The sequence below is a fragment of the Manis pentadactyla genome, chromosome 17 (genome assembly GCF_030020395.1).
Source record: "Manis pentadactyla isolate mManPen7 chromosome 17, mManPen7.hap1, whole genome shotgun sequence".
Lineage (NCBI taxonomy): Eukaryota > Metazoa > Chordata > Mammalia > Pholidota > Manidae > Manis > Manis pentadactyla.
In genome coordinates this window covers 38254098-38278328 of record NC_080035.1, presented here as the reverse complement: position 1 = coordinate 38278328, position 24231 = coordinate 38254098, and the positions used below count along the sequence as shown (strand labels likewise).

Below are 24231 nucleotides of genomic sequence, written 5' to 3'. Positions count from 1 at the left end.
AAAGAAGAATTAAAAAAATTCACATTCATTTAAGTATAGTGATTTGGAGTTTCCTATCACTCCAGAGAAGTCAGCTGAGCAGTGCCTCTCTGCTACTGCCTCCGAGGAGGTTTAACCTCCTAACCCTTGTTTCCATATACTGGTCATCAGCTAGGGCAGGCTGATAAAAATGAGACAATGGCTTACAAAAAGACCACTGTTTAATATGAGTTGTAATGGATTTTGAGACCGAGGATAAATACATTTAAAATAAGCATCTCAGAATCATAATTGTCATGTTTTTTTCTTTCCCTTTTTCTGGCAAAGAGTGGAATGGAGAAGATCAGGGAGGTTTACAATTGGATTTGTTTTAAATTTTAAAAAGCTGTTCTTTTAAATTTCCCATCTGCTACTTTAGTGCTTCAAAGTGGCTATGGTAACTGTTCAGGGATACCAGACAGAACCATGGCATAATTAGGTATGGCTTGACCCCTACTGTGTCTTTCTCGTGGAGGGAGACCAACTCATTGTGAGTCTTGTCACAGTACAAGAGAGTTTCTCTGCAAAATGTTAGCCATCTGGTTAATGCACAGCAGAGGTAAGAATAGTTATAGACATTCTTGTGAGTCATTTGAATTACAAGGTGTTAATTCTGAGAAGAAATTTCTACCATCCTCCTGTGCTTGCCTTCACACACTGCAGTACTTCAACAGCTCTTAAATGACACCAAGCATATATGTTTAAGCCATGCAGTTGATCTGTGCTTAAGAAAGAATGATCCATACTGTCAGTTTTCCAATTCCATCCCTTTCCTAGAGATACTTTTATTTGAGTTGAAGAAATTACTAGAAATATATTGCAGATACTGCTGTTTATATGGTTATTTTGAGACTGTGATGTATGCACTATAATATAAAGCAAAGGAGTATTATGTTTGTGTCACTGAGGATTGGTATTAATGGTGTGGGTTCTCCAAGAGATATCCTCTAAGGTCAGTGAGTTTAACCTTTAATCCTGAATTTAATGAAATTGGAACATCAGTGCAAACTCATTTACATGGTTTAGTAAAACAAACAAATAAGGAAACTTATTTTTAACACTGTCCTCTGAAATGGCCTAGAGATAGTTACCAATACAATAGCAATGAGTTTCCCTAGTGCCTAGATTTTGGTCTTTAAATACCATTTTTCACAAAAAGAGACTAGGGTTCTTGAAAAAAGGGGCTGATTGGAGTTCTAAGTTAGAAATGTACTAGATGATCCTGAAACATTTTATGAAAGCCTAGTAGGATTGGGTCAAAGGCTCGGGCGTCAACTTGAATAAGCTCCCACTGTCCAGAGATTAGACATCTCAAGTGTCAATAAGGACAATAACTGCTGTGGATTGAAACACATCAGATACGTTTAAATCCATGAGTTCAAAATGATACTTAAATCCTCAAGCTCATCTTTGGATAACACTAGGGCTTTGAGTTATTATTTTGAAAGCTGGCAAATAAAAGATAATGCCTTTACTCTGCCTTCTCTATACAAATTCAGGGTAACCAAATTGTTGATGAGAAAAAGTACCTTGTAATAGCTATCTATGTTCTGGCTAATATATGGAAAAGGAAAGGTAGAATGAGGACATCATTTTTTGCCATCCTTAGTAAGTTGCTAATACCACAAAATGAAGGACATTATGTGCTTCTCCAAAAGACACCCATTATCACTTATTAAGCAGTCTTCACATACACCTACACTCACAAACCACTCTCCCACCAACAAACCTGAAGTCATCCATGTCTCAAGCCATGGAAATATGAAGGACAAGAAACATGTATAAAACAAAAAGCAAAATAAAAATACAAACTGCAGGAAACTCTGGAAGCTAGTTTCTTCTCTCTCCTCATCCTCCCCCTTCCCTTCCTTCTCCCTCTTCTTAAATAGGATCCAAAGGACTGTAAATTCAACTAATTTAATATTGACACATGCAGTATACAAAAAAGTAACTCATGCAACAAGAAATCTATACAAATGCAAACTAGAACTTATTTTGCAAATGTATGGCATAAATTGATTCAGAATCATAAAACCACAAGTTAAGTAGGAGTTAGAAGTGTGTTACTGTAATTCTAAAAGTTAATAAAATACTAAATTATCTAAATAAAAGGATGACATGTGAGGCTTAATCTGTCACTGTCTTCTGTCTGGTGAGATCATTTTTAGGTTATTACTTTCATTTTTAGGCCCCATATTTAGTGAAAGAGGCTTCAGCACACTGGTTTTCAAGCCCATTTTGCCATGAACTGTCAGGAACTCAGGGCCCCACTTTGCTTCATCTGCAGAACCTGTAAATTGAGGGCACCATGCCAGAATCATTCTCAAATGGCCACAGACCTAAACTCCTTTGCTCATCAGGAAAGGACATTATTAAAAATGACTGGGGGTTCTACCCACAGTGGCTTTGTATATACACAAAGGGATGTTTCATAGGAGAGCTCTGGGCTGAGACCATTTCCTACTCCCATTATCCATTTCTTCATCTTCCCTTAGTAAGAGAAACTTTAACCTGTTTCAGCAGGCACATGGCTCGGAGCTACAAGTCACCTTGCAGATAGGTGTGGCCAACGGGTTGTGAGGGGCAGGAATGGGCAGCTTCTTCATCACATCCTTCTCTCGTCCCTCAGGCGGGGACACAGTTATGGAGCTGGTGAGCCAGCGTCGAGCACAAGATACTGGAGGATGGCAGTACCGCAATGTGCTCTGAACAATTTTGTGGATGAAGCCTACTTCTGTTTTACTATGAGAAAGAGAAAGAGAAATATACATCTTGTTTGAGCCACTACATTCTAGAGGTTCTTTACAGCCACTTAGTTGTGTCCTAACTTACTTAGAAACTGGTGCTAGAAAGAATGCTACCAAACAGTCTAAAACCCATGGTACTGGCCAGTTGCTCGTACGATAGGGAATGAGGAAACACACGTTGCAGGCTGGAAATCTGATGACTCTTATTATGCCATGGCAAAACTTTTGGCAAAGTTCTCACTTACCTTAGCTATGGAGCCCCTGATTCTAAGAGAAGAGATTGGAAAGACTCAATATATTAATATATGTTTGCTGCTCCTTCCTGCATTTAACAAGATACCATGAAGGCATTAATTAATAAGGCATTAATTAGTCATTTTGCAAGCCTGAAATCTTATACATTGCAGTTCTGCTCTAAAACCTGTAATCTAAACTGACTAGGAGCCCACTGACAGAGGGCTTAACCAACAGACGACTTAACTGAAAAGCCAATAGCAACTTCATAACAAAAAGCAGGAGATAGCATTGTCCCTCAGAAACATAACAGGGCCTTCCATTAAATATTCTTTCTCAGACAATGGGAATCAATTCAACAGCAAAGATCCCTTAATTGAAGGAGAGATGGATGAGCCAAGCACAGAGGCCAGTAACTGAAAGAGGTGGACCTACAAATGAAAGACATATGACCAACTAAGACCTTTGTTAAGGTAACTTTTATACAAAACTAACTAGAAGCAAATAGACTGGAAGCCTATTAAGTGTTTGAGCAAATTGTACTGCTGAAAAATAAAACATAAACCAGGTTTATAGAAGTCTCTGATAGTCTGCTATTCCCCTTCCATCCTGAAGCAACTCCCTGTTCCCCAAGTCCACACACCCAATGCCCTCTTCAGATGTGGCCATGGTGGACCACTGACAAGGGAGCTCCTTCGAAGGAGCAGAACCAGATGAAACCAAGGAATTTAACACCAGAGGGGATTTTTCACAACTGCTGCCCAGCAAAGTTGTTAACTGCCACGGACATACTGACTGCTATGTGTCCATTCTTCCCTCTTCAGAATGAGCATTTTAATTGCGATCATCCTGTTCCTGTTCCACAACTATTTATTCGATGTCTTGGGGGAGAGATATTTCCTCTTTTAATTTATAGGTCCCAGCACTAGAAGAAATGTGATACATATGTCACAATTACTGAATCAATTATAAACTATGTCTAGGATGCAAGGGGATCTGGCTACGAAATCTACCACCAGGGTTGATTCAGCTGATCCCGCTGGGCAGGTGGGTGTCCCCGCCATTCCTCACCACGCCATGTGTGTCTCTCTGCCCAAGCTTCATGCTGGCTCCTGGGTCAAAGAGGATGAACTTCCCCAATAAAAGAGGATCAGTCTTTAGTCGTGGGGTAGTCTAGCTGTGCTCCCCTGCTAAAACCTTCAAACAAGCTCTCAAGGTCCCTTTGTAGGAGAACTTTGGTAGCCAAACTTCTAAGACAGAGACACATCCAAATAAGGCACTGCACATGGCAGTCTACCTTTCTTTAAAAAAATAAGTGAAAAAAAGCTAAAGTATATATTTTATTTAGGATTCTTTGTTTTTGACCTAAGGTCCTTTTTTTTGGTTCCAGGGTCTCATCCAGGAACTAAGTTGCATGTAGTCATCAGGTCTCCTTAGGTTTTATGTGGTTGTGACAGTCTTTCAGACATTCTTATTTTTGATGACTTGAACGGTCTGGAGGTGTATTGGCTCTTCAATTAAATCTGTCTCCAGTTTTTTTCATAATTAGTTGTGGTGGTGTGTTTTGGAGAAGAAAACCCAGAGATATTGTCACAGCCTATCAAGGGATATGTTAGCAACATGATTTATTATTGTTGATATGAATCTTGATAATCTCTGAGGTAGTGTTTGTCAGGGCTCTCCACTGCAAAGTTACTCTTTTTACCACTTCCTGGACTATGCTGCAGACCAAAGTCACCAAGTGTAGCATAAGGAGTGAAGAGTTATACTCTACCTCCTTGAAGCTACAGTAGCTATATAAATTATTCGGAATTCTTCTGCATGGGAGATTTGCACCTCTTCCATTTGTTTATTTATTCAATCATTTATTTAAACCAGCATGGACTTACTGATCTTTATTTTATACTTTGGGTTATAATTCAATACTACATTATTTGTTTAGTTAAGTTGATACAGCTTTGACCATTAGGAACTCTTTCAGTAGATTGCTGTGTTCCTTTGATACATCCACATTATTTTTTGTGTGTGTGCATGTGTATTTGAGTACTTCCTTTTTTCTAGTACTCTAAGGTTTGTCTTATATTGATTCAGCCCCATTCCAAGAACCAGCCATTTCTCCAAGAAGCCTTGGTCCCTTTTATTGGAAAATGGCATTAGAAATAAAGATCGAGATACCAGCTATACTCATTGTTACTTGAGTTTCATTGCTTCTAGGTCCTCTCAGCTGACAGAGCAAAAAAATGTATGTGTGTATGCTAACCTATGTATATGCATATCTATAAATATTTATATATGTAACCATCCATGTCTATATTAAACAAGATTCATATCAATGTACCAACTCTTATCCACTACCACATGGATTACCTCTAGCCTCCTCCCTTTGCTTGTCTATAACTTCCTACTCCAACTGAGAGAAATCTGACTCCTTCCATCCACTATTTACTGTTATTCAATTCCAGTATATATTTATAGTGTTTCCAGAATTGTTAACCTGTACCCCGTGAAAGAAACTTTATCAGGGTATGGTATTCATGCACAGTTACTTTTGTCATTAGTCTTACAAACTCCCACTCATTTCCAAAGGTACTTAGGCCAAACCTTTTCTCCTCACCCCCACCCAGTAAGGTGAGGTTGTGTCATACATTTGTAATACAGTTAGACTCTTTTGTCACATTTTGTACTCTATCCTGAGATTCCCTGCCCCTAACCAACTAAATAAGATATTTTATTGGCATATATTAAGGTTCATTTTTTGTACTGTAGAGTTCTATGCATTTTGACAAATGTATAGTGTCATGTACTGACCATTATATTATCATACAGAATAGCTCAGTTGTCCAAAAAAATCCCCTGTGCTTCAGCTACTCAACTCTCCATCTCCCTAACCCCTAGCAGTCACTAATCTGCTTACTATCTGTATGGTTTTGCCTTTTCCAGAATGTCACATAAGTGGAATCACACATTTTTCTTACTAGCTTTATTCATTCAGCAATGAGCATATAAGAAGTATCCATATTTCTACAGATTCAATAGTTCATTCCTTTTTATTGCTGAATATTACTCCATTGTATGGATATACCACCATTTGAGACATTTGTTTATTGAAGGACATCTTCGTTTCTTCCAGTTTTAGAGGAATATAAATAAAAGTCTTGTAAACATTCATGTGCAGCTTTTTGTATGGACCCAAGTTTTCAAATTAATGGGTAAAATACCCAGGAGCACAATTGCTGAATCATATGGTAAGACTACTTTCAGCTCTCTAAGAAACTGCCAAACTGTCTTCCAAAGTGACTGGGCCGTTTTGTATTCCCATAAGCAAAGAATGAGAGTCCCTGTTGCTCTGCACCCTCACCAGCAAAAGGTATTGTCATATTTTAGTTTTTAGTCATTCTAATGGTCACAGAGTAGTAGTATCTCACTGTTGTTTTAATTTACATTAACCTAATGACAGTGATGTTAAGTATCTTTCATATGCTGATTTTCTATCTGTATATCTTCTTTGGTAAGTTGTCTTTTTACATCTTTTGCCTATTTTTAAATGATGTTTTATTTTCTTGTTCAATTTTAAGAGTTATTCACATTCAGGGCACAAGTTCTTTTTCAGATGTATTTTGCAAATATTTTCTCCCAGTCTGTGGCTTATCTTTCCATTCTCTTGATAGTGTCTTTCACAAAGCACAAGTTTTTAGTTTCAATAAAGTTGACTTACTAACTTTTCCTTTCATAAAGTACTTTTGTTGTTATATCTAAAAACATTTCAGCAAGCCCAAGATTATGTTGATTTTGTGCCATGTTTTCTGCTAGAATTTTATACTTTTGCACTTTACATCTAAGTCTATGATCCATTTAAATTTTTGTGAAAGATATAAGGTCTGCATCTACGTTCTTTCTTTTTTGCATATGGGCCTCTAATTGTTTTAGCATCATTTGTTGAAAAAGTTACTCTTTTTCTATTGAATTGCCTTCATTCTTTTGTCAAAAATCAATCAGTAGATTGCATTTGTTTCAATATGATTTCAACCTTTTCATGAAACCATCAATAAGGTTTTAATGACACAATCAAAAAAGTATAAATGAATTCTAAATGTCAACATTCATTTAATGACATATGTCTTCAATGATCCATTATGAAACTTCCACAATCTGTCTCTTGCCTGCTTCAACCTCATCTCTTCAGTTCACTAATTCTAACCACCTTGCCTTGCTATCCTTAAGTCACACCAAAGTCACACTTGCCTTAGGACCTAAACACTTTCTTCTGGGAGACTTTCAATCAAATTTTCCTTTATGGACCTGAAGGGCCCTTGGAATTCATGATTTTTTTCTTTTCTCTTGGGAAAGGCAGTAAAATGAACAATTTAATACTGTCAAGAAAGTTATATCAAGATCCGAATGTTCCTTTCCACTAGATACTTTATTCATTTTGCAACAAGGGAAGAGAACATGTAATGTTTATAAAATTCCTGTGAAAACTCTCTCCTAGATCAGAGATGATACTGCCCAAGTGTTTAATGTTTCTGTTTGGAAAACAAGGGCAACATTCTTAGTGCCTCAGATGAGTCAAGGAAATGTCATAACCAGCCCCTGTGAGGTTTCTACTCCATGTAAGGGCTGGTTCAGACCTCCAACAAGTGAGCAACCACTTGGTGTAATCTACTCCTTGGGAGAGAGTTAAAAGCGGTATGAATAATATCTGAATATTGCTTTGCATTAGGGATAGAGGAAGCTTAAAAATCCTTTGACTAGTCTCTATCTCTTATCATCTTTCAACTTCTATCTTACTGTGTTTAAAAGGAGTAAGGACAGGTTTAGCCCAGAAAACAGTCTGATTGTGGCCAATAGGAAGACACCTCTTCCTGGAGGGCTTTTCCCTAGGCTGGTTCCTTCTCATCATTCAGATCTTAATCAAAATATCATCTGACCACATTTCTTTTAAAACTACCCCTTCACCTAGTCACTGTGTTTTATTTCCTTCATAGATCTTTTATTATTATTTTTAGATTCACTGTGTTTATTTTCTATCTTTCAAACTGCTTGTTTAGAATGTAAGCTCCATGAGGGCAGGGACCGTGGCTGTTTGGGTCTTCACTGAGATCTAGAACATAGGTTATAAATGAAGATTTTTAAGTAATTGAATAACAGAACAAATGAGTGAGTGAATGGATGATTGAAAGATGGCCGATTATAAACCATGCAGCTTTTTACATGGCACCTAAAACAATTAGGCATTTCAATGTGTTAATGAGAAGAATGTATCAGACAGAATACAGAGGCAATGAGTTAAAAGATCCTTCTCAGGTCGTTTATAAGGCAATGACAATGTTCACTTTCCTCTCTTCTAGTGAAAAACTGAAACCATTACGTAAATCCTGCCCTTGAACATTTCAGTAATATCTCTCAGAACCCATACTTCTCAGATGACAAGGGCATATATCCAGCAAATAAAGTTCAAATGGTGCCAAACATTTGTGTTGTGATAAAGTCAATATGCAGCTCTAAGTACAAGTGGATATAGCACTTGTAAATATTTATGCAACTAACATAGGAGCACCTGGATACATAAAGCAAATATTAAGAGACCTAAAGGGAGAAATAGATACCAATTCAATAATAGTAGGGGACTTTAATACTCCATCATCAATGGATAGATCATTCAGGCAGCAAATCAGTAAGGAAACATCCTTAAATGACACATTAGACCAGATGAACTTAACATATATGTACAGAACATTCCATCCAAAAGCAGTAGAAGTCATATTCTTCTCAAGTGCACATGGAACATTTTCCAGGATATATCATATGTTAGGCCACAAAACAAGTCTTCATAAGTTTAAGAGGAATGGCCATAAGGAGAGGAAGAAGTCAAGCATCTTTTCTGACCACACTGGTATGGAACTAGAAATTAATTACACAAAGAAAAGTGGAAAATTAAAAAATATGTGAAGATTAAACAATATGCTACTAAGCAACCAATGGATAAAAGAGAAATCAAAAAGAGAAACTAAAAACTACCTTGAGACAAAGGAAAGCAGAAATGAAACACACACCAAATTTGCAGCAGAAGCAGACCAAGGAGGAAAGTCCACAGTGATAAATGCCTACCTGAAGAACGAGAGAGTCTCAGATAAACAACCAACCTTTCCACCTCAAGGAAGCAGAAAAAGAACAAAGTTCAAACTTAGTAGAAGGAAGGAAATAACAAAGATTAGATTCAAAATTAAAAATGAAATAGAGAATAAAAAGACCATAGGAAAACATCAATGAAAATAAGAACTGGTCCTTAATTTGGTGCATCTGGCACCAAAAGCAAAAAGCAGCAAAAGCAAAAATGAACAAGTGGGACTACATGAAATAAAAAGCTTCTGCTCAGCAAAGGGCACCATCAATAAAACAAAAGGGAAACCTACAGTATGGGAGAATAATGTTGCCAACAACATGTCTGATAAGGGGCTAATATGCAAAATATATAAAGAATTCACACAATTCAATAGCAAAAAAGCGAACAGTCTGATTAAAACACTGAAAAGACATTTTTCTAAAGAATACATACAGATGGCCAACAGGTACTTAAAAAGATGCTCAACATCATTAATTATCAGAGAAGTACAAATCAAAGCTACAATGAGATATCACCTCATGCCTACTAGATTGGCTATTATCAAAAAGACAAGAAATTACAAGAGTCGGTGAGGATGTGGAGAGAGGGGAACCCTGCGCACTTTTGGTGGGAATGTAAAAATTACTGCCACTGTGGACAACAGTATAGAGGTTCCTCAAAAAATTAAAAATAGAACTACCATATGATCCAGCAATTATACTTCCAGGTATTTAGCCAAAGAAAACAAAAACACTAACTCAAAATGATATATGCACCCTGTGTTCACTGCAGCATTATGTAAAATAGCCAAGATGTGGAAACAACCTAAGTGTCCACTGAATTGATAAATAGATTTTTAAAATGTGATATATATATATATGAAGGAATATTATTCATCCATAAAAAAAAATAATGAAATCTTGCCATTTGTGACAACATGGATGGATTACAGGCCATTATGCTAAGTTAGATAAATCAGAGAGAGAGACATACAAGTAAGTTAAATATATCAGAGAGAGAAATACAGGTATCATATGATCTCTCATATACGGAACCTAAATAATTAAATAACCCAAGCTCCTTGATACAAACAGATTGGTGGGTTGAGAGGTGGAGAAATGGGAAAGGGGGTCAAAAGGTAAAAAGAAAAGTATGTAAGTAAGTAAAGTACATATAAAACTTACAACAATCCTTAGGCATCTAATAAAAGATCATCTCAGAGTGGGGAAAGCAGCAGGAATAGATTTGGAGATCCATGCAATGTTTGAGCTGGTAGGTACATTAGAGAAGCAATGTTTTAAATCTCAAATTTGGAATAGAAGGGAACAGGCCCAGTAGGGAAATGGCCTGCCCAAGTTAGTACAAATATTTATGGATGCCTCTGGAAACTTCTGAGTAATATGGAATAGGTAGAACTCTAAAAGCGACTTATTTACATTGTACGAAAATAACCAATAGTACACCCGCAACCCCCCAACCAAAAAAACAATCAACCTCTTCATTGTTAGTTTGCCATGATGTAGACCAGTCACTCTTTTGGTAGAGCTCTGAGTCAAGCTGAGTAGGAAAATGTCCCAGACACTAATGATTTTCTATTGTAGTAAACAAGTCAGAGGTTGCACGGACAGTGAGGTGGACCACATTTCATCACTTGTATCTAATTATAGGAATGATTGCAATCAAACAGTTGAGCATATATAGATTACTTCTTGAACACATTTTTATTTCTTGGCCTTATTAAAAGAATGAATACTGTTTTAACAAATTCTATTTCTGAGATTATTGTATTTCTTCCATTTTGCTTTTCTAGAAGGATAATGTCATGTTGGAGCAATTGATTCTTTTTTAGAGATATCGCTTAATTAGTAATAGAATTCAGGACTTGGTATTCCAAGATTTAGGCGATGTGTCTAGGAAAAGTATGCCAATCATAAAATAATTAATTGGTTGCAAAATGAGATCTTCCAAATTGCTTTAGAAATCTGTATTCCCATGTTGCAAATAAACCCAGACATGATGAAGTGATCTTAATGAATCAGAAGCTTTTCTCTCCCTACTCCGTATTTATTCTATTTTTACAACAGCTTTTTGTTTAATTTTAAACATTATTGTAGAAGAAAGATCCATCAAACAGCTATAAGAAGTGAAAAATATGTTTCTTTTAGGTTTTTTAAATGATTCATTAAGAAGTAAAATACTTTTTAAATGATATTCAAATGATTTTTAATTACTACAAAGGCATTGAGATGTTAATACACTATAAAAGAGAGATACTACTCCATCCGTCCTTTTCTAGCACAAATTCCAACTCTAAGAAAATTATTTCTTTTGATCCATTCTGATAGCATGTAATAAAAGAACAATAAAACACATGGCTCAATTACCACTGCTTCTCATCAAGCATGAATTAATGAATATCAAATTATTATTAATTGTTTTTCCTGGCTCTCTCTCCATAGGACAACAATTTTACATTGCTGTACTTTGATAAGCATTTTGTATTTAACACTTTGCGGACCAGTCTCTAAGGGCAACAGATGTTTGAAATCATTATACAGAAGAATAATTCTTTAAATTTATCAACATTTGGAAAATACATGATTGCCCTTTAATCTTCCTAGTCTGTCAGATTTTCAGAACCACCTTGAACTTCCCTAAAATTCCACCTTCTCCTCAATGTTCCTTCCATATGCCTTCCTTTGAGAAGCAATTTTGAAGTGCATATAAAATAGTTTATAAGTTCAATTTCTCAGTTTTAATAATAATACTAGTCCCTTACCTGTGATTATTGAATTTTCATTTTCTTAAGAAAAGTTCTTTAGAAATAAAAGCAATAGCTTGAGCACTTAAAAAAATTAAGTTAACCAACATGGCATAGAATATAATAAACTGTGACCACTATAATTAATACAATCAATGTCAGTGAATGATATAGACATTCCACACAAAAGACTGTATAACAGATCATTTTATTTTTATAAGCTGATTGTAATTATAAAGTGCTATGTACTATGAACATATGTAACATGCTAAAGAACATGTCTTTAGAGTCCATAACCATTGTTTCTCAAAGATTAGTTATATACCCAGATTTTGAAATGCATGCAAAGAAAAATTTAACAAATAATATTATGTAATCTATCCATGTCATATGATTTTATCCATTACCCATAAATCTATGTCTTTCTGTTTTTAAAACAAATTCGATAAAAATTATGTCTGTGATAAACTGAAGGATTCCATTAAGATTAAATGTTTAGATATCCTATCTGGTTCAATATGTTTAACAAACACATATTCAGATGTATTTCTAAAGAGCAAACAAAAACTTGCTTTAGAATCAGATAATTTGGGGAGTGGAAAGGGGCCTTAGGAGTCATTTTGTCCAATGTCTCTCATATGATAGATTAATGGCACAGAGATCTGGAAAATTCAAGTTTTTCTGAGTCTATATATAACTTTATATGTTAACAACTTTCTGACAAACTTTGTAAGAAAATTTCCTTCAACATTTCTTTTGTACATGAAGGAAACATATCTTGCTTTCTTGACAGTTTGTCAGGATGTCAATAATGTCTGTAAATCCAAATCCTTAGGGAAACAAAGGTAAGAAAATGAGACACGTCTACAGTGAAAACCATGATGAATAGCCTGAATACAGGGCAGACGTGGACATGGTTAGGAGTGACAATGCTCGCTGCCATCAGAAGCATCATTCCTTTGACACTGGTAGCTGGAACCACTTGAATTTTTTATTGCTAAATCTAGCCAGATACCATAGGGTCCCCATTGTGTATATGACCTTATTGAAGGCAATTAAGTTATTTGAACAATAGCAGAATTGTTCGTTGTATACAAGAGCCGATCTTTGGTCTAAAAACTTATCTAAATTACATACTCCTAAAATAAAAATTTTAATTACTTAATGAATGATTTCATCTTGGTTTCCATGTGCCAGGACTATTGAATCCACTTCGCTGAAAAATGTAAAGGAGATAACAGTGAGATATACAAATGCGTTAGGAAAATAAGCCTTTAACTGAAATTTTAAAATTAATCATTCATCAAGGAGATAGTGGTGGATTAAGCATTTTACTGTTTTCTTCTACTGCATTCATCACTAAATACGAAATAATAATATTCATACTTATGAGATGCCTGCAAGTCATATCTTGACAGTTTACATGTACTATAAAAAATTCAATGCCTATAGAGTACACATAGTTAGACACACAGACTTGGAGACTTTTGGTAGTCACATCCCCTAAGCCATGTCATGGATTCTGGGACACTTAAAAGTTTTAGAGCTGCCACATGTACATCAATGCCCTTGATATAATATTGGATCATAATAAGTCTGCTAAATTAAGAAGAAACCAGAAAATAATAACTGGCTAGGGAAACCAGAAAATAGAAGGCAAAGTATAAATACAATTAAGTCTGTTTTTGCAATTGATTTTGCAGCCTGATGTAACGTGGGTTTTTGAGTATTTTTCAGAGCATTTTCCAGATGTAGCCTCCTAGTGCTTCATTAATATCACACATTTGTCATGAAATTCCATATTTTGGATCCCATGTGAGAACTGCAAGTGTTCCTCTTTCATTCAGCACACCAACATGCCACCAGAAACACACCCTCACCTAGTGCTGTTGATCAGCTCTCCACTATTATCTTGAGTATTTTGCCTACTTATTATTTAATGAAAAATAAAATGCTTACAGTGGCTATTAAAAACTAATCAAGCTTCATAGGGTTTTATTTTGCCAATTTATGTGCACTGTGCATATCTTTTAAGTCAAATTTCAAAGCTTTCATTCTAAGCCTACAGAAAATATGAGTTAAAATATAGGTCTTTAATGTTTTTTTCTCACATCATTAATGCTAGTAAAATGCCAAATAGTAGGAATGTTGGTCATAAACTGACAAAAAAATACTTAGATAATACATTAAATACAGAATTATAGAGAATTAACTCTAAATTCTCCATTTAAAAATAACATTAAATACATTAGGTAAAACAGGTATAAAATAAGATAAAAAAATATATTCTACTACCAATGTGAAAGCTCATTCACAGAAATGGACTTCAAACAATTATTTGAGCAGACAAGATCTATTTTTTGGAAAAAAAATGTGAAGTTTTCTAAAATAAATTACCTCTTTGCTTAGTTGTGTCTATGTCTGGGCTAATATTAGAAGACAATATAACTGTTGACTGGTTTCATACTTTAAAAGAAAATACTTCCATAGTATAACTGTCTTCAGATGAACTCTTTATGAAATATAATAAAATCCTTCATTCTCAACAATATCAGATGCTCATTAGTATTAGCAAAAGTGATAGTACCTTCCAGGGCTTACCACTTACCCATAACTTTAGAGTAGCAAGGTTCACAGTGAATTGTCTGTCTGTAAATCCAAATACTGTCACCTGCTTGTAGGTTTTCCAAAGGCTGTTTGCATATTTCACACTAAAGAAAAAACAATATATAAAACTTACTTTCTATAGGAAGTTTATATCCTAGTGTAATAGGATAAACAAACCCTTTCAATTCATTCAGTACCATCTTGCATAGCAACCCTCAAATGCAACCTTAAGAGAACCCACATGTCTATAATCCACATTCCAAACTTTTCAAATCCTCAAAGCATCTCTCTACAATGGAGGTATGCACTGAAGCTTTTACTTAACTCACAATAAAAAGACACACATTTTCAAAAATTGCTTATGCTAAGGACAAGGTCACGACTTGATATTGCAAAGAAAAACACAAAACTTGTTTATTGTTTGCTTACTAAGGGAGAGCTATGCTGTCCAGCACAGCCTCCTTGAGCAAAACAAACATCTGATCTTACATAGGATTTAGGGAAAAGTTTGTTTTGAGTTGTGCTGGTTATGGAGGCAGAAAAGGGTTGATGTCTGCCTTAGCCCTGATCAAGTCAACTTGATAAGTTTAAACCAGTCCAGGTGGTTCTCTAATATCATGGTTATAGAATAATCCATGTTTTCCTAGGAGTGTGGGGACATTTTTATTCTCAGTTAGTAGTTTTTTATAGTTAAATTGAAAATGGAAATAAATCATCCAAAATAGAGTAAGTGGAAATTACTATTACCAAAAGCAATAATCAGGAGAATTTTCTTGCTTTAAAATGTTTCCTGCAAACAATTTTAAATTAAGAGCTGTAAACTAACTTTTGTTTTAGTGAGTAAATTAAATAACTATAAGAAAAATTCATTTTCTTATAATTAAATGATTAGTAAACTTTCAAATTTTATTTTTCATACAATTCTACATTCCAATTATGTCTTAGAATTTGATTTGTTTTTTATTTTTTGCTCAAAATGAAGTATCATACTTCTGATTGCTATGTGTCAATGCCTGAAGCTAATTGGAGAAGAAGCAGTCAGTTGTCAAAGTATTACATTTGCTTGACTGAATTAGACCATGGGATGTCAGCACAGAAATGACCCCTAGATGTAGGCAAATGGTTCTCAAACTGGATGTCCATGAGACCTATCTAAGGAGCTCTTAAAAATACCAATATGCCCAGGAATCATCTCTGAGATTCTCAGTGTATTGGGGCTGGTCCCAGACATTCTATTTTCCTCCTAATCTCCCCCAGATGATTATGATGTACAGCCCGGGCTTGAGAACCACTAGTCTAGTCAGCTACCTCATTTTATAGATGAAGAAACTGAGGCCAAGCTAATATTGGCTGAAGTCCTACAGCTACAATCAGTGGCACAGTTAGAACTTGAACTCAGGTACGCAGGTTCCCTGTTCAGTGTTCATCCAGTTATACCAAAAACTATAATGTAGACCTACCCAATATTATTGTGAGATATAAAAGAAATATTATTGTGAGATATAAAAGAAATGGCATATGAACACAATCAGTGAAGCTTTCTACTATGTAAGCTTTATTATTATTATACTCAGCCACAATTAATTATAATTACTCATGCCTTCAAAAGCAGACTGAGTTTCAACTACTGTTCAGCCAGTAGGCCTAATTTCATGATGTAAGGAGCTGCTAGGTTTCTTCTCAACAATTTCTTTTCCTTTTTCGATTTCATTATGTATTTTACGTAATGCATGATTCATTAACATGTGGCAAAAACTTTCATAAAAAGAACAAGTATTTATCTCTTTACAGATTCAAATCTCTAGGGTAAGAGGAATAAATGTATCAGTAATCAACTCTAAGACTAAAGCCAAAATAGTAATTATAAACGTTTGAAGTTTAAGTTGCAGAACTCTGAGAAATACTTAAGCAGTGCATTATTAATGTGAACGAGAGTGTTTCTGAAAGCCTAAACTTCATCTCATGTCTTTCATTAAATAATTATTTTTATTCCAGTCATTATGCAATTTTATATTTAGTTAAATGCAATAAACATATCCTTACCTTGAAGCAAGTGGAATGGCAGCAGATTTGTAATTCATCCAAAATCATTTTAGTTTCTGTGCCCAAGGGTTTTCGGCAGTAAGTACACATATCTCTTTCAATGATAGACCTATAGAGACGTAAGCAATTAAAAATAAATTTGTCATCATGCAAAAGACAGATGTATTCTCCATAAAGTCATGTAGAGATGACATGTTAATTTTGTTGATACTTTGGGATATTGTGTAAAAATCAAGGAAAATTCAGGACTTAATTATTCTGGTGATAGAATTGATTCTTCTAGTTCAATAGTATCAAAGAACTAACATGAAGGAAAGTCTCAAATTATTAATTCATTAGGGATCAAGAGTGCATCCTGGCAGGGCAATGATGTTCAGTTTCCTAACTGAACTAGGTTTTAAAGACCCCTTGAAGCTAAAAGAGGTTTTAAAATGATTAATTTACATATATCAGAAGAAAACCATACTTCAGATTAATAAAAAATTTTAACTCTCAAAACATTCAATAAGCTAGAAATAGAAATCCATTCAAAAATGTGTTGGTAAATTCACAAATGATGGGTCAGTAGTAGCATAGGCTCTAGGGACTAGAGTCACCAAAACACTCCCTTAGGACCCTTTTCATGGTGTCATTGTAAGATACACAACTGTGGACAACTTTTTATGACAAAACTTACATTCTCTAGCATGAGCTAACCCTGCCACAAATTTGACTGGGGAAAAAAGAGTTAATTATTTATTCTGGAAAAATTAATATTCAATAATAAATTACTGTAAATATGATCGGCAAGTCCAAAAGAGTTCGGCAAGTTCACACCTGAGCCATAAGAAAGCCAGTAATTATGTGATCCTTTCCCTTTTTGGAAGGTATAGACTGCCTGAAGAGCTGCTCGTTTCATGATGCTAGCATGTAGGCCTGAAATGTCCAGAGTAGGATACAGAATGGGGTAGTGAGATAAAAACCGCCAATTGCTTACACATCCTATATGCTCCATACGTGCAGTGCATTTTCCATGCACTTTGCTTATACAAACTCATTCATTCTTCACAACATCTTTGGGAAGCAGGTACTAATATTTCATCATCATGTTACAGAAGAGGAAACAGAGGCACAGAAGGGTAAGCAATCTACTCCTGTCACGCAGCCAGTGAGCAGCAGAGGCAGGATTTTAATGGAGGCAGCATGGCTCCCGAGTCCTTGTGCCACCCCTGGGCCTGCCCCGGAGGACTGTTGAGGTCGCTGTGGTGAATCGAACTAGCTGTGCCCAGGAGCCACGATCCTATCATCACACCCAGGACTAGAAGCAGAGAGAAGGGAAAACGGAAAGGAGGAGGCGGTGGCAGAGGAAGTGATTAGAGTAGATAAACCTTGCCTGGTTTTATACTTTCAGTCATTCTAGTAACTTCTTCCTAACCCTTACGTATATAAATAAATATTTTCCTCTTTCAATTAATTCTATACCACTTACTCATTTATTACCAGCAAATACTTTCTTACGGCTAATTCATATATATATATATATATATATATGCATGCATGCATATATGTGCATACACACTTCCGTCTCCCATGTGAGCCTGGAAGCACTATGAGAGTAGAAAACAGGCACTCTCTACACTCTCTATTATTGCTCCATCCCAGGGACCCTAAGATAGCGGCTGGGGATGTAAATAAGAGTGAGACAGTCTTTCCTCCTACGAGCAGCTTCCTTTCCAAGAGAGTAGCCACTGTGTGACTCCACGCCCACAGCACACTGTGGATGTGTGGAAAGAGGAGAGCGCGACCCAGGGGGCGGCTAATCCCGGGGGGCGAGTCAGGGAGGCCTCGTCAGAAACAGTGCCATGTGGGTTAAGCTTGGAGACAAAGGGGCTCTCAAGGTGAGCTCAGCGAGGTGGGGCGTGGCATGGCGGAGGAATTCCACGCTGAGCCAACAGGATGTACTGATGCGCTACATAAAGACGGGTCTGGAGCAATTGAACATCAGTCTGTTTTCAGCAGGCGCAGGTTCCGAAGGCCCGCAAGTGATGTGAAAGGAATTTGTCTTTATCCTGTAAAGTGGGAAGCCACGTTAAATTGGACTGAAATGCTTGGATAAGAACTGTGTGGATATAGCTAATTTTACATAATAATCAGCAGAAAAAGTTGCTTGACTGACTGGTTCTATAAAGAATGGACTTTTGCTCCGATGACTAAGAAAAATGTCAAAGACCACTTGAGAAACAGAACTGAAATTCTTCATATTAAGAGCAATACTTTAATGAAGAACGGTTCCCTTCTTTAACAATAAAAACATGAACACAGAGAAAGCTCTGATGGTGGTGTTCTTACTAAGCTCATACCGTTAGTCAAAGATCTTTTCAAAGCACTGTGAAAAACCTAGCTCTAGTTGTTTTTTGTTTTGTTATTTATATACTGTCTGTAGTTCTAATGCTTGTGTAGATGACTTTACTCCTCAAAGAGGTGTGACTTAAAGGCAAAATATTAAAAAGAGAATTGGTAATAACAAGATCTTATAAAACTGACAGAAAGGATTTAATTTTGATGACTGGTCCATCCATGTTTTCCTTAGCAAATGGAACATAGGTTTATTTTTTCAGAAAACATTTGAGTACCTGTCAGGTGCCAAGCACTGCATTATAAGCTGAGGCTATGCATAAAAATCAGGCATGTCCTTACCCCTAGTGAGTCCTATTTCTAGCCTCTGCTATAAAGAAACACCACCAATAGACTTTTGGACATTTGTGTTACAGCTGGTTTCCAGTAGCATGAATGCTAATGATTTATTTTCATTTTCTCCACTGGAAATCTGCAGGCCACACTGTCGTGAGTGTCACCTACGTGCCCTTTATAGGGATATATATTTTAACATTATATGGTAAAAGAGATTATATAGAGATATATAATTTAACATTAAATGGTAAAAGACGATCAACAAGAGCAAGGCCTGGGGTCAGTTTCCCAGCACTAAGCTGACATGCAGTGTGACCTCCTTCCTGGGAACTAAGCACGGGCCCAGATGGGTTCCTAGCAGCATACCCACGAGCTGCTGGTGAGGTGGGCTGGCTTTGGAAAACTGCAAGGAAGGAGGGCTCAGAGCACGGTCCAGTGATGCTGTGAAGCCTAGACACCAATGGTGGGGCATTACTGGGACTCCTGGGAGTCGGTAACAGCAGAGGAGCTGGCCTGGGAGGCAGCCATAAGGCATGGAGAGCTTACTCTGGAATAAAGGAATCAAAGTCAAAGAATAGCAACCGCCAGGAAGCCATGTTGTACTTGTACTTGTTCTATTCATACACATACATAACAATCACCATGAAGAGCGCCAGTTCCAAGCACAATGGACAACAGGTACCTTCCAAGTACAATGGACAACAAGGACACACACACATATCAATATTATATACAACATAAAAATGTATATATAAAACATGTAAGTATATATACATGTGTAGTAAAAAATGTGTCACATATGCACATATATATGTATATATAATACATAAGTATATATATATGTATATGTAAGTGTGTATATATAATTTTTATGCATGGAAATATAGACATACTCACCTATCTGAAGTTGAGTAAACAGTTTGTATGTATTTTCCAGAGATATTCTCCTGATATCTCTCCTTTGGTGATTTACTAGAAACAGACAGACACAGACACATGAGAACTAGCTATTTCCCTAGTCTTGATGTATATACCAGTATGCAGGTGAGGAAGCACACACACTTCCTCAGCCAGCTTTCTTCTTCTTTGTGATATGTTACAAGCCAGGACCACACTGTCACCTTTTTTTTTCAGCCTGGAGATGTACTGATTCACAAGCCACCTCCAAGTTGACATAAGTTGGCAAATCTACTGACTAAATAGAGAATGGGGCAAGGAGTGTAGGATCAAGTGTGAGCAGCAAAAGAGACTGTCATCTTTTCATGAAATGTGTGCTTGCACTACCCTCATTGATTTACTAAAAGAATAAAATCAATGTAATCCAACTTAGGTAAAGGAAGTACACAGAGCATGAGCCAGTGTAAGCACATACACACACAACATTCACACAGAGAAGCAGAGACTCTCAAACTTCTAGAGTTGCCTATATAAATTTTTATTTTTACTTGAAACCTTCCAAGAAAGAACAGTTGAAAATGAAAGCATTAAAAAAGTGTAGTCTTTAAAGCCCTCCTTGTTCTATTTCTTAGATTGTCCCAGTTTGTAAATATCACTGTTCCCTGGAGACAAATGCAATCTGCAATTCACTAACCAGCTGGCTGCTCAGAATTGCTTCCCAAGTACTTCTGCTACCTGTGAGTGTATTAGGACTGGAAGCAGTATGGTCCTAGTATTTCATATATGAGTGGTAACTCCACAGTCCTCTCTTGGGTTTTTTAAAATCAATCTCTCTCTCCCTCCAAACTGCCTGTAGGCATATTGCTGTCAGAAACAGAATCTACTTTAGGGAACACATACCCCTTAAGACTAAGTAAGAGTTTGCACATATTTATGCATAATGCATACACGTCACTCCCATTTTTTTGATGGGAAACTGAGACATGAAGAAGCTAAGGAGCTTTGCGAAGGCCTATGGTCAGTAAATGACAAAGATTCTATCCTAAGTCCAATTCGAAGGCTTCTATACCAGACTGCATTGTCAGTGTAGAGTTTAGGGAGAATTGGACTGCACGGAAAAATCAAACTTGAGGCTACATTTTACAAGGTAAATTAGATGTGGTCTTGAGAGACCTCTTTTTGGAAAGTTGTTCACCTCCTAACACATATTGAATTTCTTGGAGCACATTGAGGGCGCCCCTACCCCCACAGAAGTCCTCTCCTCCTTGAAATGGGCTCTGATTAACACGTCACACATATCCACATTTGTTTTCCCTGTCATTACATTAACCACACTGAGGCTAATTCAATACCCCTTGAAAATCAAATGGTTTGTGAATGCATGACCTTGACTGCTATTTTCCTCAAAATGTCAAAATGTTTCCATCACTCCCATAGCAGATGTTGTGGGGCATTGACTCCTTATAATTTGGGCCAGTGTGTATCTACTAAAAGTTTTACCCCTTGTTTCAGATTATAGACAAACTATAGTAGACAGAACCCGAAGAGTAGATACATCTATTTAATTAAAGTAGGACTCCAAATTAGTGTAGGAATGGTTATGTAATTAGTGTCATTTTGCATTATGTAATTTATAAAGCTTATTATAAACACACAGTCATATGTGTCACCTTCAAATGGCTGTCCTATTATATATATATTTATTATATTAAAATATTTAGTCCATCCAATGACTATCTATGATTATTTGTCAACAACAATGTTGGAAACATTATAAAGAATGATATACCTACAACTCAATATATTTTTGAATGATCTTCTAGTTGAACAAAACAAGCATACTCCAAAATAATAGCATCTCTTAAACATTAAAAATGTAAAAATAAATATAAAGAGAGCAAAATATTTTAAATAATATCCAGTACCTATTCTCCACATACGCCCTTGTGTACACAACAGTATTCTTTGGTCCCATGCGCATGGTCTCAGCCCTGGAGCTATAATGCAAACCATTTTGCTTCATGTTTAAAGTTTATTTACAAGAATAATGAGAATAACAAAGGTATTATCCAATTCAGTACAAAAAATAATGCTTATCTATTCCTTCTAAACTATAATCATGGAAATGTAATTGTTGAAGTGGTATTAATGAATCCACTTCTGCAAAACTTTGTCGTCTCCCATTTTGTTCTTAACTTTCACTGGCCTGGCTTACTTCCAGAAAACTGCTATGAAAATTGGTCACTCATCTAGTTAATCTGCTGTAGAGCATGAAGATTATTTTGAATATTTGTGTAATATGCTTTAGTGCCCATTTGCCTAATGTCCCATTCATATTTCCAAACCATAAATTTCCCCTCAAAAAGTTGACCTTAATTAACTAACATGATAACACCTGATTTAATAAAACCTTTAAATCTACCTAAAGAATGCTAACATCAATGGCACAATCAGGCTTACAAAAAAATGTGGACTTTTCAGGGAAAAAAATCACATTTTAAACTTTCCCTTGCAGATGTCAAAACTTACTAATGACCAAGGTGCTAACTCAATACTTGGGTAAGGCTGTTGGCTTTTAGCCACTAATAAAATAAGAAATTTCTACCTTTCAAAGGAAGGGTCAGGCTGTATAGGGGATGTTTTTTAAGAACAGAAGGAGAATAGTCCTCCCACTTGTTTTATAATTCACCACAGTATCTGTAATTCTTCCTGGCTTCCTAAGAATAGGCAATGGTTCTAGTAAACTTGTTGGTTGAAGCATCAGGGGGTCCACTGACTTGGCTATCTAGCCTGAGAAAGTAAAGGCAAATTTTTGGCACTTAAAACCAAGGCCACTTAGAAGTTTTTTGTTTTATTAAAATTCTGTTCAATTAACATTTTTACATACAGTAGACCTCTTTATGTTTGCCTAGTTTCTGTACAGATACACAAATAGAATACATATACTATTTTACCTCTCCACAATGACCACTGTCTTACCTTTAAGAATAATCTACAGGTACATGTCACAGTATCTAATGCTAGGATAGAATACCTTTGATCAAGAGAGAAACCATCTGAAATTTGTTTCATAACATTTTTACACCAGCACTGACATTTTAGAAAACTTCTCATGTACAATATATCTTAAGAGCTCATCAATTCAATGAACATTATCCAGGGGTTGCTTTTAGAATTTCCAGTTTCCATTTTGTTTTTAATGGAAAGCAATACTTTGAAAATTGTAGAACTCGGTCCTAAAGTTCTGCTAGTCTAAAAATGTCACTTTCCTTAACAAAATGTAGACATTCTTGGTTTTTCCTTTGAAACAGAGGAACTTTTAATGCAGGAATAGTGAAAAATTTTAGCTCCTTTTCCTGTGCCATATCAGTAAACTCTGATATAGGAGAAGTATGAACACCAGAGGAGGGTTTAGATCTGAGTCAAGCCTTGTCATTCTCAAACACATGGTTCCTTTCATTCCCATATAGCTCTTAAAGAAGAGGAAAATATTTATCCCCATATTATCTCTAGCATACAGTAAGTCATCTAGTTTTAAGACAGATGTTTCATAACATATACAGCTACGTCAAAATGACACTAAGTAATGAGAAAGTAGAATCAATATCAGATTTTTTAATGTGATTATTAGAATATGTCATTCCAGGAATAAAACCTAGCTAAAAATTGTTTGGAAATATTCAAATCCTATAATATACAATACAGAACCCAATTCTAAGAAACAGACAGCCTCAGTGGACAAGGGTTGTCAGTGAATTTGAAATGTGTTTGTGTTGTCCTCAGCAATGTAAAAATCAAATGTCATCAGTTTGTAAAATCTACCAACCGGAGAGGGAGATAATTTGTAACCCATTACTGTTCTGGACTGAACTGTGTCCCCCAACCAATCCAAATTCATATGTTGAAGTCCTAATCCCCAGTGTGATTTGGAGACAGGGCCTATAAAGAGGTAAAAAAGGTTGACATCATAAGGATGGGGCCTTAATCCCTTAGGACTGGTATCCTTATAAGAAGAGGAAGAGGCACCAGATCGCTCTCTCTTGCTGTGTGTCTGTGTGCACACAGGGGAAACGATACATGAGGACTCAATAAGAAGGTGGCCCTCTGCAGGCCAAGAAGAGACACCTCACCAGAAACCACCCTTGACAGCA

At 36.1% G+C, this 24231-nt stretch overlaps 1 protein-coding gene across 6 annotated transcripts in view; it reads right to left on the bottom strand.

Annotated features, from left to right (window-relative positions):
• Window positions 1-10798: 10798 nt before the first annotated feature.
• The window catches only part of SCEL (sciellin), a 189818-nt gene continuing 176385 nt past the window's right edge, over window positions 10799-24231 (bottom strand). For 5 of the 6 annotated variants that reach the window (XM_057494607.1, XM_057494608.1, XM_057494611.1 and 2 more), the window contains 5 exons: window positions 22006-22077; window positions 20081-20155; window positions 16514-16622; window positions 14472-14574; window positions 10799-13079 (listed from right to left, as the gene is read on the bottom strand). In XM_057494607.1, coding sequence (XP_057350590.1) covers window positions 13063-13079; window positions 14472-14574; window positions 16514-16622; window positions 20081-20155; window positions 22006-22077 — 376 coding nt within the window. In that variant the 3' untranslated portion in view covers window positions 10799-13062. The remainder of the gene's footprint in view (window positions 13080-14471; window positions 14575-16513; window positions 16623-20080; window positions 20156-22005; window positions 22078-24231) is intronic. The other variant, XM_057494609.1, reaches the window with a different exon arrangement.